The sequence below is a fragment of the Mobula hypostoma genome, chromosome 29 (assembly GCF_963921235.1).
Source record: "Mobula hypostoma chromosome 29, sMobHyp1.1, whole genome shotgun sequence".
NCBI lineage: Eukaryota > Metazoa > Chordata > Chondrichthyes > Myliobatiformes > Myliobatidae > Mobula > Mobula hypostoma.
Window position 1 is genome coordinate 2633434 of NC_086125.1, and position 15812 is coordinate 2649245.

At 42.5% G+C, this 15812-nt stretch overlaps 1 protein-coding gene and 1 long non-coding RNA gene across 4 annotated transcripts in view; one reads left to right on the top strand and one right to left on the bottom strand.

Moving 5' to 3' along the window:
- olfm2a (olfactomedin 2a) overlaps positions 1-15812 on the top strand; it is a 642861-nt gene that overhangs the window by 576747 nt on the left and 50302 nt on the right. Inside the window, exon 2 of one of the 3 annotated variants that reach the window (XM_063035725.1) lies at positions 4772-4868. The exons of the other annotated variants lie outside the window; for them this stretch is intronic. Coding sequence (XP_062891795.1) covers positions 4772-4868 — 97 coding nt within the window. The remainder of the gene's footprint in view (positions 1-4771; positions 4869-15812) is intronic. 3 annotated transcript variants of the gene reach the window in all.
- Positions 1-15812, bottom strand: part of LOC134339321 (uncharacterized) — an 87967-nt gene that overhangs the window by 9456 nt on the left and 62699 nt on the right. The window lies entirely within an intron of this gene.

The window sequence follows — 15812 nt, forward strand, 5'->3', positions numbered from 1 at the left end:
AGTAAAAGTGGCTGGCTACATCTGAAAGATTGATGCATTTGATACATAATAGATAACTAGATTGTTTATACTGAACAGATTGAGCAGTATTTTGAAGCTATTGAGAATTTGCTTCAAATAGCCAATGAGAAACAAGTACCAATTTTGCTAATTGCATTGGATTTAAAGGCATGCCGTGTGCTTTTAAGTTTAACAACTCGGCATTTTGTGTGTGTTGCTCTGCCTTTCCAGCATGTGCAGAATTTCTTGTGCCACAAATCCAGGCAACCAGCTAGATCCAACCATTGTTTTTTTCTGATGACATAAATTATTCTCCCTGTGCTTTCATTCCTAACCTGATTGTGAGACAGCTCTTTTCACAGCAGAAATGACTATGATTCACTGTCACGACAGTCAGTACAAGCTATGTCAAAAACATGGATTTACCTCTTGTTAACTGACCAGTCATAGTCTGTTCCACTAGACACTAAGACAGTGTCCAATCCATAGTCTCTGCCAGGGTGCCCAGCCTGGGGTCCTGAGATCCCTCAGTTAATGGTAAGGCTTCACGGCATAAAAAAGGTGGGGAACCCTTGGTACCCTCCGTCCTGCTGAAGGATCTTGAACTGTAAAGTCAACTATTTGGTCACTTTCATACGTACTGCTTGAGCTCCTCCAGCATTTTGTGTGCATTGCTCTGTTCATGCTTCCGGCTACCTTGGTAAATCAACCAACATAAAAAACAGCCTCACCCTTTCCCAATGTTCCTGGTTCTCCCCCTTCCCGCCAGGCAGAGCTAAAAATGCATATCCCACCAGGCTTAAGGACGCCTTCTGTCCCGTTGTTATATGACAATTGAATGGTTCACTTGTCAATAACATGAGCTGTTGATGTCACAATCCAGCTTGCCACGGTCTTTGACTTTATCATCTGCCTCCACTGCATGTTCTCTCTAACAGTAACACCAATGCATTCTGTTAGTGGTTTCTTTGTACTGTCTCAAAGTACTGATGTGATGAAGTGATCCTTACAGATGGCATGCAGAATGAAGTTTTTCACTCTGCCCCTGTATCAGTGTCAATTCTCAATAAACAAATTGACAATTTACCAGTCCACCAAGAGGAGTCAAGAGGTCTTGCAGCTTCTTCCATCAGTGAAAGCCACCAATAAACAGATTGGTGATCTATCTAACTTACCCTTTGTGGGATCTTTCTATGCCATTTTTGTCACTTGAGGCTTGTCTTTAAAAACGCTTTAGTGATGGGGCTGGTCTAAAATGTGCGCATTATCAGTGCAACAGGCATGATCCACACATGTTGTTAGGATGGCAGATGGGCAAAGATCTAAATCCCAGAGAAGAATGCAGTAAGGAGTAGGACATTCACCCTGCTGGGTCAGCCCTGAGCCTGGTGAAGACCAATCCAGTTAATCGCATTGCCCCCATTTTATCTCCATTTCCCAGTGGTTACTTTCTCCTTCAGTAATTCTCCTGCCTGGAAGCAACTAATAAACCTGCTTCTACTGCTCTCGCTCTGAATGTAGTCCAGGGTTCCATCACTAGTATACTTGGAGTGGACAGACAACTCAACTTCCATGAAACCTGCTGAATAGAGGGGAATTGGTTTCTTGAGTAACTCCAGTAATTTTTGCTGGACTTCCCTACTTAGAGATACAGCACAGAATCAGGTCCTTCCGGCCCAGCGTGCTCGTGTCGCCCAAAACATCCATGTGAGCAATTATTAACCTATTAAGCATGCAGCTTTGGGATGTGGGAGAAAGCTGAGGCACCTGGAGGAAACCCACATGGTCACAGGGAGAACGTGCAAACTCCTCATAGACAGTGGTGGAATTGTAGTGCTGTAATAGTGTTATGCGCCACCCTTGGATAGAGCAGTGCTCTCTGGGAACTAGTTTACTGTAGTCACATGTACCAAGATACAGTGAAAACTTTGCTTTGTATGCCAACTCAACACACCATTCCAAAACATGTAGATTGAGGAAAAGCAAAGCAATACAGAAAGCCAAATTTTGTGTAATTTTGTGTAACTTTTGAAGTGCAGGTCGGTCATCAAATGAGGTTGAACGGCCATGGTGAGGAAGACTGAGAGATCAAGAACTTATGTTTACTGTACAAGAGAGCTCATTAAACAAATATTAATGGGCTTTAAAAATCCCTCTCTGCATGGTAGCACGACGTGTTTCAGTACCAGTGGTCAGCAACTGGGGTTCGAATCCTGCCTCTGTCTGTACAGTTTCTCCACATGACCGTATGGGTTTCCACCAGGTCTTTCGGTTTCCTCCTACGCTCCAGAAAAGAAGTACGATTAGGGATAGGGTTAGTGAGTTGTGAGAATGCTATATGGGTGCTGGAAGTGTGGTGGCACGTGCAGGCTACCACCAGCACAATCCTTGAACTATGTAGGTCTTTGAATCAAATTACACGTTTCACTGTATGTTTCAATGTATCTGTGATAAATTAAGCTAATTTTATAAATCTAACCTTATCTCCCTATGTTGATCTCATTTGGGGAAAGAACTGTGAGGAAGAGGCTGATTTGATTAGTGAGACAGTGAGTGTTAGGTAGAGGTGTGGTCAGGCCCTACAATCAAAGAACCTGCTACCTTGTTTATGAAGCTCAGGCACAAAAGACTATAACAGGAAAAGACTATAACACACAGGAGGCTGTAAACTGTGAGATCGACATCTTAGTGACTTATCAGTGTTGCCTCAGAATCACACTCAGCCGTAAATAAAAAATCATTAAACACAATGTGAAAAGCTGATAGTTCACACACCATACTGTGTGAACCATTATACCTTGGTGTTTTACCATAGACTCAAATGCATAATGATATTAACTCCATAATGCTATCTTTGTCAGTGGGTTTGGTGAAGAGAACACAGAGAAATTCCTACCTTTGGAGACACAAGATGTTGGAATCTGGACCAACAAACAAATCAGACCTGATGCTAGGTTTATACAAGGATACAGGCACAGAAAGGTGCCGATAATAGACCAGCAAAATCATCAAGGGCCCCAGCCGTCCTGCTCATGGACTCTTTGTCCCATCCCCATCTGGGAAGAGACTACTCAGCATCCGTGCCAGACCACGAGACTCAAAAACAGTAACTTCCTCCGAGCTGTCAGGCTGAACAACCCCTCCACCCATTAATCCACCCCACTACACCCACCACCGCAACATCCATATCAGCCATCCTCCCCACAGCCTCTCAGCATTCTTCATCCAACCCACACACTGCCATTTTATTCTTACACTCCATGCCCCTTATCTACACGGACACAGTCACTGTCCTACTGTGCTTTCTTATACCCTGCTGTTATCTAGAAGAGATTCTCTTGCCAAGAATCACTGTTACTTTACCGTTTCCTGTCAGAGGCACCTTATGGTTGGATATTCTTACACCTTGTGTCACTTTATGTCTATGTATAGTCACTTTATGTAGATAATCTAATGTTATGCATATTCAGCCGCTCTCAAACAGTTACTTGTACATTATCTTTTACAGGATTGCTTTTATATTGATATTTATTGTGTATTTTATGCAGCATTGGATCTGGAGAAAAAATCATTTCATTCTTTATGCTTGTGTACTGAAGAATGACAATAAACAATCTCGAAAATGCTGACAGTTACTTTCCTCTCACAGATGCTGCTCAGCCTGCTGATTGAGTTCCTCCAGTAGATTGTTTCCTGTTGAGTTCCTCCAGTAGATTGTTTCCTGAGTGAGTTCCTCCAGTAGATGTTTCCTGAGTGAGTTCCTCCAGTAGATTGTTTCCTGAGTGAGTTCCTCCAGTAGATTGTTTTCTGTTGAGTTCCTCCAGTAGATTGTTTCCTGCTGAGTTCCTAAGTAGATTGTTTTCTGTTGAGTTCCTCCAGTAGATTCTTTCCTGCTGAGTTCCTCCAGTAGATTGTTTTCTGCTGAATGAGTTCCTCCAGTAGATTGTTTCCTGCTGAGTTCCTAAGTAGATTGTTTTCTGTTGAGTTCCTCCAGTAGATTCTTTCCTGCTGAGTTCCTCCAGTAGATTGTTTTCTGCTGAATGAGTTCCTCCAGTAGATTGTTTTTTGTTGAGTTCCTCCAGTAGATTGTCTCCTGCTCATTCCAACCATTAATCAAAGCTGTGGAACCTCATGATTGTTTTCAGAATCAGAATCAGAATCAGAATCAGGTTTATTATTTTCAGCATGTGACGTGAAATGTGTTAATTTAGCAGCAGCAGTTCAATGCAATACATAATCTAGCAGAGGAAGTAATAATAATAAATAAACAAGTAAATCAATTACAGTATACATTTATTGAATAGATTTTTTAAAACGCACAAAAACAGAAATACTGTATATTAAAAAAAGTGAGGTAGTGTTCATGGGTTCAATCCCCATTCAGGAATCAGATGGCAGAGGGGAAGAAGCTGTTCCTGAATCACTGAGTGTGTGCCTTCAGGCTTCTGTACCTCCTACCTGATGGTAACAGTGAGAAAAGGGCATGCCCTGGGTGCTGGAGGTCTTTAATAATGGACACTGCCTTTCTGAGACACCGCACCCGGAAGATGTCCTGGGTACTTTGTAGGCTAGTATCCAAGATAGAGCTGACTAGACTTACAACCTTCTGCAGCTTCTTTCAGTCCTGTGCAGTAGCCCCTCCATACCAGACAGTGATGCAGACTGTCAGATTGCCCTCCACGGTACATCTATAGAAGTTTTTGAGTGTATTTGTTGATATGCCAAATCATTTCAAACTCCTAATAAAGTATAACCACTGTCTTACTTTCAGTATAACTACATCGATATGTTGGGACCAGGTTAAATCCTCAGAGATCTTCACACCCAGGAACTTGAAACTGCTCACTCTCTCCACTTCTGATCCCTCTGTGAGTTTTCATCAGTATTTTACAGTACAGTAACTTGGCAAGGCATCTTTGAGAGGACCTCCCAAACCTGTGACCTTTAGTACACAGGAAACCTATTCACGGAGTCACCATCTTGTGCAGATTCCCATCAAACACACACCATTCTGACCTGCAATTGAAGATGACATTACAGACGTTATTCCTGGGTATAAATCCTGGAACTCCCTTCCCAAAGCAATGAGGAAGTGCCTTCACAATTTGCGAAGATTCAAAGGGGTGGCTGACCACCATCTTACTGACCAACAATTGCAGGTTTTGCTATTGATTCCTGTGTGTTGTGAATACATTCTAAAACCTCTTTCTCCATCTCTGTGTTATATAAGAAACAGCAACAGGAGTTAGACAATCAGCACAGAGAATGGTAGGGCATTGAGGAATGCGGTAAAACAGAGGATCTGGGAATACAGATCCATAATTCCTTGAAAGTGGCATTACAGATAGATAGGGTCATAAAGAAAGCTTTTGGCACATTGCTCTTCAATAATCAAGTTATTGAGTACAGGAGATGGGATGTGATGTTGAAATTGTATAAGATACTGATGAGGCCTAATCTAGAATATTGTGTTGTTACGGACCAGCAACAATAGATGTAGAATGCAGTCGAGGAATTAATGTAAAGCAAATAAATTTATTAACATTTATGCAGAAATATACAAAATTAAACAAATGACTAACTTAAACAGAAGTTAACAGCGTTATGCGTCTATAGTTCCCAAACAGTCAAACTTAGAAACAATTCTTAACAAAGTCTTACTCAAGCACAGTCTTAGAGCGGCAGTTTAGGAAGACCAGGTGATTCATGAAATATGTGAGAGGAGAGACTTGTATATTCACAATACAATGAAGAGACGATCTTGGAGATTCACAATACAGCGGAGAGGCGATCTTGAAGAAACAGTTACCGGAGTTTACAGCCGCGGAGTACCCTTTCCGAGGAGTCCAAGAAGAGCGAGATTACACAGAGTAACTGACAGGGAATGTCCCTTTTGCCAAAATGGTCACCACACAACACCCGAGACCATGCAGGGGTTAACCAAAAGTGTGTGCCACAATCCACGTATGGATTATACAAAATGTCAGTCACATTTGAAATGCACAGAGTTCTGCCGGCTAACCCAATCCTTTGGGTTCGTTTGAAGCATGCAATCTTCACTCTCACTCTCTCTTCCCGTCGATTTCTTAATGACTCCTTACTGAGCGACTCCCTAATGAGCGACTCTTTTTATATCATCGGGAATATGTCGTCACGCGACTCTCACAGAAACAAGGTCATGGATTCCCAGTAAACCATGTGACGCCCCCAGGAATTGAAACTACAAGCTTCCAGCAAAGCAAGATGATAGATACATCACACTTAGTAAATGAAACGAATATCAGGTGACATCCACAGGAATCGAAACAGTGGACCCATAACAGTGTGCAGTTCTAGTCACCTACCAATGGGAAAGATGGAAGTAAGGTTCAAAGAGTACAGAGAAAATTTACAAGGATGTATCTGGTAATACAGAGGACTTGAGTTATTGGGAAAAATTGAAAAGGTTCTGACTTTATTCCCTAGAACATAGAGGATTGAGGGGAGATTTGATAGGAGTACACAAAATAGTGGTATAGCAGGCTTTTTCCACTGAGGTTTGGTGAGACTGCAAACAGAGGTCATGGGATAAGGGTGAATGGTGAAATGTTTAAGGGGAACATGATGGAGAGCTTCTTCACTCAGAGGGTGATGAGAGTATGGAATGAGCTGACAGAGCAAGTGGTGGATGCAGGTTTGATTTCAACATTTAACTGAAGTTTGGATTGGTACATGGATGGGAAGGTTGTGGATGGCTGAGATCCAGGCGTAAGTTGATGGGACGAGGCACATTAGTTGTTCAGCACAGACTAAATGGACCAAAGGGTCTGATTTTGTGCTGTAGTGTTGTAATACTGTATGACTGTATACATAACTTTTCAGTAAGATTATGGCTGATCAACATCACTTCCCATTTCCTCCCCGTACCCCCGATTGCCTTCCAAGCCTCCAAGAACAAATGAAATAGGAGCGGAGCAGGACTCAGCAGGCTGACCCATCAAGCCTGCTCTGCCATTCAATAAGATCTTGGCCGATATGAGCATAGACTCAGCCCCACATACCTGTCGTTTCCCCATAATCCTTAATTCCCCTGCTATTCAGAAATCTATCCAACTGTGTCTTAAATATATTTAATGAGGTAGCCTCTACTGCTTCCCTGGGCAGAGAATTCCACACATTTTCTACTCTCTGGGAAAAAATAGTTTCTCCTCAACTCTGTTCTAAATCTATTCCTCTGAATCTTGAGGCTATGTCCCCTAGCACTCGTCTCACCTAGCAGTGGATAACAACTTTCCTACCTCTATCTGATCTGTCCCTTCCATAATGTTTTATGTTCTTACAGAGGATCATCACTCATTCGTCTCAATTATAGTGAGTATAGTCCCGGGTGACTCAGTCTCTAGTTTGTGAATGTTGCTTATCTGATGCTCTGCCCCTGTGAGGCTGCTACAGATAAGTTCCTCATTGCACCTGCACATGCTTTGTGTTACAATGTGAGTACGCAATGAAGAACTTCAGTTCCCAGTGTGCAGTGCTGGCGGTTCACCCCGCAACTGGAGTGACGATGGGAAGGTGGTCACACGCACGATGGTTGAGCAGCGTTGGGAATAAAATGTGCTGGTGTTTACTCATGCCAGGTTTGTCTTTATTAAGAACAAAGATAACATGTCAGAAATAGCTGTGAGGTTTGAGCGTGAACAAAAATGAATACCATACGTGACAGAGAACTTCACCTGGTGGCACAGCAGGAACTTCACCTGGTGGAACATCAGGAACTTCACCTGGTGGCACAGCAGGAACTTCACCTGGTGGAACAGCAGGAACTTCACCTGGTGGCACATGAGGAACTTCACCTGGTGGCACAGCAGGAACTTCACCTGGTGGAACAGCAGGAACTTCACCTGGTGGCACAGCAGGAACTTCACCTGGTGGAACATCAGGAACTTCACCTGGTGGAACAGCAGGAACTTCACCTGGTGGCACAGCAGAACTTCACCTGGTGGAACAGCAGGAACTTCACCTGGTGGCACATCAGGAACTTCACCTGGTGGAACAGCAGGAACTTCACCTGGTGGCACATCAGGAACTTCACCTGGTGGAACAGCAGGAACTTCACCTGGTGGAACATCAGGAACTTCACCTGGTGGAACAGCAGGAACTTCACCTGGTGGCACAGCAGGAACTTCACCTGGTGGCACATGAGGAACTTCACCTGGTGGCACAGCAGGAACTTCACCTGGTGGAACAGCAGGAACTTCACCTGGTGGCACAGCAGGAACTTCACCTGGTGGAACATCAGGAACTTCACCTGGTGGAACAGCAGGAACTTCACCTGGTGGCACAGCAGGAACTTCACCTGGTGGAACAGCAGGAACTTCACCTGGTGGCACATCAGGAACTTCACCTGGTGGAACAGCAGGAACTTCACCTGGTGGCACATCAGGAACTTCACCTGGTGGAACAGCAGGTACTTCACCTGGTGGAACATCAGGAACTTCACCTGGTGGAACAGCAGGAACTTCACCTGGTGGCACATCAGGAACTTCACCTGGTGGAACAGCAGGAACTTCACCTGGTGGAACAGCAGGAACTTCACCTGCGTGTAATTGATGAAGATGCTTTGGACATCTGCAATAGCTTTCAAATTGATGAGACAGCCTTTATATTGGACATTCTGATGACAAAATTTGAGGAGTATTTTGTCCCAAGTAAAAACATTATGCTTGAGAGATATTTTTTTCTGGTGACCAGAAAAAAGCTGTTAGCTTTGACCAATACTTAGCTAAACTTCACACACTGAGAAAGTCCTGTGAGTTTGGAGATTTGAGAGACTCACTAGTCAGGGACAGAATAGTTTGCAGAATGCCAGATAATGGGCTCAGAGAAAGATTGCTGCGTGAAAAAGATTTGCTGCTGGAAAAGGCTGTGGTTATGCATAGGGCAGCAGAGACAACACAAGCACAAGCTAAGGAGCTGCACAGAGCCAATGTAACAGAGGGGCAGAGCACACGGCACTTCCCAAAGCAACAGCAAAACAAAGAGGAAGGCTCAAACAGGAAATTCAGCAAATGTGGAGGTAGTCACATTCTAAGGAATGTCCTGCAATAATTGTGGGAGAAGAATAATTTTGTGAAGTCCTGCAGAACAGGGGCTATCAAGAAAAAGGAGCAGATGGTTGTGGAGGAAATGGAGGATTCTTTTTGGATTCTCTACAGACTGCTGGTGTTGGTAAAACAGCATGGATTGTCCCAGTGACTGTGAATGAGACAGTAATTCCATTCAGGCCCGACACCGGAGTCCAGGTGAATCTACTGTCCATGGATGATGACAAGACTTTCAAAGTAAAGAGCAAGATTTACCCAGTGAAGTTAAGTGAGGCAGGTTATACTGGACCGAACAATCCAGTAAAAAGGGGCTGTGTAGTGACCTTCAAGCACAAGGGGCAGCATCTAAAGGCACAACTACTGATTGTGGAAAAGAGAGTACAGCCAATATTAGGTCTGAGTGCTTGTGAAAAGCTCAACCTGGTGTAAAGAGCTTTTGTAGTGGCTTCACAGTTCAAAAATGACCATAGTTCACTTCACGCAGATGTCTTTGAGGGGTTCGGATGCTTACCTGGTGCACACAAAATTCATGTAGAATAGACAGTGACTCCTATTGTCCATGCATGCAGGAAAGTTCCATTTGCACTTAGAGACAAACTCAAACAAGAACTAGACCGCATGGAACAGATAAACATCATACAGAAAACTGGTGAACCAACAGATTAGGTGAGCTGTTGTGCATATTTAGACAGAGACGTAATGTAAAGATTTTTACTTCTCGTGTATATGAAGGATGTAAGTAATAAAGTCAATTCAATTTAATTCAAATGGAGCATGTGGATATGTTTAGACCCAAGAGATATCAATAAAGCCATCAAGAAAAAGCATTTTAAAATGCAGGCACAGCAGGAGATCATGTCCTGGTTTGCTGGTGCCAAGTGATTTAGCAAACTTGACACATCATCTAGGTTTTGGCTGAAGCTTGATGAGGCAAGGTTGAGACTATGTACTTCTAACACACCACAGGGAAGATATCACTTTCTTCAGCTACCATCTGGGATTCTGTCCACACCAGAAATCAACCATAAACCCATCCACATGATCTTTGAGGGCATATGTGGTGTCAAAGCCATGATAGATGACATCATCGTTGGGGTCCACCAAGGATGAACATGATGCACAACTGAGATAGGGGTTTGACGTGACTTGGAATGTCAGTTAGAAATTAACTAATGAGAAATGTGAGCTTGGGGTTAAAACACTGACTTTCATTGGGGGGGGGATGTTATATCAGAAGAGGGACTGAAGCCTGACCCAAGAAAGATGTCAGCCATTGAAAACATGGAGAGGCCCCAAAACAAGAAAGAGTTGAGATGTTTCCTGGGGATGGTGACTTACTTGGCTACGTTCATCCCTCGACTGTCCACCACTTAGGTCACTCCTTGAGCAGCGAAATGAACATATTTGCTCTCACGAGCAAGAAGAGTGTTTCCAGTGGCTGAAAGGAGACCTAACTGAAGAGTCTATGCTGAAGTTTTATGATCCAGAAAGGAGTACTAGTATCTTGGCTGATGCGTCCCGGCAAGGCCTTGGAGCAGCACTACTGCATCATCATGATAACACATGGCAACCTGTGGTCTATGCATCAAGGGCTTTAACAAATGCGGAAGCCAACTACGCACAGATAGAGAAAGAGCATCTCGCTAGCACATATGCATGTGAAAATTTCCATCACTGCATCTATGGACAAGCTTCAGACGTGGAGTCAGACCATAAACCAACAGTTACAAATGCATACAAACCACTGAATGACTGTCCCATGAGGATACAGTGCATGTCGATAAGGCTGCAGAAATATGTCATGAAGATGATTTATGCACCAGGAAAATATGTTTAATGTTGATGAGTTGTCTTGAGCAGTCAACAAGAAAGAAAAGAGTGACCAAGGGATTAATGCTGATATACAGACCTATGTTGACATGATTGTCACTTCCATTCTAGTGTCTCCTGTTAGAACAGAGAAGATTGGGATGGCAGCAGGGACAGGTGAAATTATGAAAGTGCTCAAAGAGACGATACAGAAAGGATGGCCAGCAACTGAGAATGACTGCCCAATGTGTAATCAGGATTATTGGGCATGCAGAGATGAACTGTCAATAGTGGATGACATGGTCTTCAAAGGGTACAGATTTGTGATTCCAATGTCGCTGCGCAAGGAAACACTCCAGAATATACACAATGGACATCTTGGTGAGGAAAAATGTAAACAAAGAGCTTGTGAAGTGACAAACTGGCCAAGCATGAACTAAGATATCAGCCAGATCACCGCCTCATGTGAAATATGCCTCACCTATAGACCAAAGCAGCAAGCAGAACCACTTACACTACACCACGTACCAAACAGGCCGTACTGCAAAGTTGGGAGGAGATTTTTTTATTGTAATGGAAAGAGTCATTTTATTGTAACAGACAACTTTTCAAATTACCCAGAGGTTGCAACACTGCAATCAAATCCAGCAAAGTGGTCATCACCTTCCTGAAAGCTGTGTTTGTGAGGCATGGAGTTCCATGTGATGTGGTATCAGACAATGGTCCACAATTTTCAAGCTGTGAATTTGAGCCCTTTACCAATGATTACATTAACCTTTCAGTGCACAAAAACCTGTTGACACCTAAAGGAGCACACAAGGTCAAATTGGCTAAGGTGAAAGGGAACGAAAAACAGAAACAGTATCATGACAAGACTGCAAAAAGCCTACCATTCCTGAAGCCTGGAGATCAAGTGCGAATCCGAGATCACAATTCTGGCATATAGTCCATGCAAGGATATGTGCAAGAGGAAGCAGCTCCACATTCTTACCAGATCTAGAGAGGGTGAGTGTTACCTCTGAGAAGGAGCCATGTGGATTTACAACCACCATCTCCAACCCATAACTGTGGCATGTCACCTTTCAATATATCAAAGGGGCCAGCAGATGTAAAAAATGAATGTTGTGATCAGAGTTCTCAGAAATACACAAATATTAACACAGCAAATGAAAGTAATACACCTATGGAAACAAATAGCAGACCAAAAGGGATTATCAAACCACCCCAGAGATTGATTGAAAGTTGTAGAGTGAATAAAGGACTATATTTGCTCATTGGGTTCAACAAGTGATCGGCATCTTGATCTAAAAGATAGGAGGCTTCACTCTTTCCCAGGCCAGTCTGGGAAACAGGAGAGCCTCTAAACTGGGTCAACAGGCTGCAGTCTTTTGTTAAGCATTCAGTTTTAAAAAGCCCATGACTGTTCTCTAATTCTCATGGTGAACAACAAATTACCTCTCAGTGCCCCTGATGACTGTACTAGAAAAGTCTCTTTTGCAACCATCACCTTACATATAAAGTACAACTACATAAATATTTGAAAACGATAAGTCCTGATATCTAGTCTGAAAATCATACCCCAATGACAAACCCATTTCCTTACTCAATGCCAATAATGATGAAACTCTCTCAATGGCTTGTTAAAATATTTACCTTTTAACCATATAACCATATAACAATTACAGCACGGAAACAGGCCATCTCGGCCCTTATAGTCCGTGCCAAACTCTTAATCTCACCTAGTCCCACCGACCTGCACTCAGCCCATAATTCTCCATTCCTTTCCTGTCCATATAGCTGTCCAATTTAACTTTAAACAATAACATCGAACCTGCCTCAACCACTTCTGCTGGAAGCTCATTCCATACAGCTACCACTCTCTGAGTAAAGAAGTTCCCCCTCATGTTACCCCTAAACTTTTGCCCTTTAACTCTCAACTCATGTCCTCGTGTTTGAATCTCCCCCACTCTCAATGGAAAAAGCCTATCCATGTCAAATCTATCTATCCCCCACATAATTTTAAATACCTCTATCAAGTCCCCCTTCAACCTTCTACATTCCAAAGAATAAAGACCCAACTTGTTCAACCTTTCTCTGTAACTTAGGTGATGAAACCCAGATAACATTCTAGTAAATCTTCTCTGTACTCTCTCTATTTTGTTGACATCTTTCCTATAATTCGGTGATCAAAACTGTACACAATACTCCAAATTTGGCCTCACCAATGCCTTGTACAATTTCAACATTACATCTCAACTCCTATACTCAATGCTCTGATTTATAAAGGCCAGCATACCAAAAGCTTTCTTCACCACTCTATCCACATAGCATTCCACCTTCAGGGAACTATGCACCATTATTCCTAGATCCCTCTGTTCTACTGCATTTTTCAATGCCCCACCCATCATTTACCATGTATGTCCTATTTTGATTAGTCCTACCAAAATGTAGCACCTCACATTTATCAGCATTAAACTCCATCTGCCATCTTTCAAACCACGCTTCTAACTGGCCTAAATCTCTCTGCAAGCTTTGAAAACCTACTTCATTATCCACAATTCCACCTATCTTAGTATCATTTGCATACTTACTCATCCAATTTACCACCCCATCATCCAGATCATTAATGTATATGGCAAATAACACTGGACCCAGTACAGATCCTTGAGGCACACCACTAGTCACCGGCCTCCAATCTGACAAACAGATATCTGCCACCACTCTCTGGCATCTCCCATCCAGCCACTGCTGAATCTATTTTACTACTTCCCTATTAATACCTAATGATTGAACCTTCCCAACCAACCTTCCGTGTGGGACCTTGTCAAAGGCCTTACTGAAGTCCATATAGACAACATCCACCGCTTTACCCTCATCAACTTTCCTAGTAACCTCTTCAAAAAATTCAATAAGATTTGTCAAACATGACCTTACACACACAAATCCATGTTGACTGTTCCTAATCAGACCCTGGCTATCCAGATAATTATATATACCATCTCTAAGAATACTTTCCATCAATTTACCCAGCATTGACGTCAAACTCACAGGCCAATAATTGCTAGGTTTACTCTTAGATCCCTTTTTAAACAATGGAACAACATGAGCAATACGCCAATCCTCCAGCACCATCCCTGTTTCTAATGACATTTGAAATATTTCTGTCAGAGCCCCTGCTATTTCCACACTATCTTCCCTCAAGGTCCGAGGGAATATCCTGTCAGGACCCGGAGACTTATCCACTTTTATATTCCTTAAAAGCACCAGTACCCCCTCTTCTTTAATCATCATAGTTTCCATAACTTCCCTACCTGTTTCCCTTACCTTACACAATTCAATATCCTTCTCCTTAGTGAATACCGAAGAACAGAAATTGTTCAGAATCTCCCCCATCTCTTTTGGCTCCACACATAGCTGTCCACTCTGATTTTCTAAGGGACCAATTTTATCCCTCACTATCCTTTTGCTATTAATATAACGGTAGAAATCCTTGGGATTTATTTATTTTCACCTTACTTGCCAAAGCAACCACATATTTTAACTTTTCTAATTACTTTCTTAAGCTTCTTTTTACATTCTTTATATTCCTCAAGCACCCCATTTACTCCATGCTGCCTATATTTATTTATGATATCTCTCTTTTTCTGAACCAAGTTTCCAATATCCCTTGAAAACCATGGCTCTCTCAAACTTTTAAACTTTCCTTTCAACCGAACAAGAACATAAAGATTCTGTATTCTCAAAATTTCACCTTTAAGAGACCTCCATTTCTCAATTACATTCTTCCCATAAAACAAATTGTCCCAATCCAGTCCTTCTAAATCATTTCACATCTCCTCAAAGTTAGCCATCCTCCAATCAAAAATCTCAGCCCTGGGTCCAGACCTATCCTTCTCCATAATTATATTGAAACTAATAGCATTGTGATCACTGGACCCGAAATGCTCCCCAACACAAACCTCCGTCACCTGACCTATCTCATTCCCCAACAGGAGATCCAACACTGCCCCTTCTCAATATCAAGGTTAAAAGTTTGAGAGAGCCATGGTTTTCAAGGGATATTGGAAACTTGGTTCAGAAAAAGAGAGCTATCTACAATAAATATAGGCAGCATGGAGTAAATGAGGTGCTTGAGGAATATAAAGAATGTAAAAAGAAGCTCTAGTTGGTACCTCTATGTATTGCTGCAAAAAACTATCATGCACACATTTTACAAACTCCAAACCATCCAGCCCTTTTACAGTATGGGCTTCCCAGTCTATGTGTGGAAAATTAAAATCTCCCACGATCACAATCTTGTGCTTACTACAAATATCGGCTAACTCCTGACAAATTTTCTGCTCCAATTCTCGCTCCCCATTTGGTGGTCTATAATACACCCCTATAAGTGTTACTACACCTTTCCCATTCCTCAATTCTACCCAAATAGCCTCCCTAGATGAGCCTTCTAATCTATCCTGCCAGAGCACTGCTGTAATATTTTCTCTGACGAGCAATGCAACACCTCCCCTTCTTGTCCCTCCGATTCTATCACACCTGAAGCAATTAAATCCAGGAATATTTAGTTGCCAATCACACCCCTCCTGTAACCATGTTTCACTAATAGCTACCACATATACTTCCAGCTATCAATCCATGCTTTAAGCTCATCCACCTTTCTTATAATGCTCCTAGCATTAAAATAAATGCATTTAAGAAATTTTCCACCTCTTCCTCTCTGTTTATCACTAATGGTGCAAACAACTTTACTATTTTCTTTTTCTTCCCTCTTCCCTACATCTGTTCCTACACTCTGGTTCCCGTCCCCCCTCGTATCTAGTTTAAATCCACCAGAGCCTCTCTAGCAAACCTACCTCCAAGAATATTTGTCCCCCTCCAGTTCAGACGTAAACCGTCCTGCCGGAACAGGTCCCAACTTCC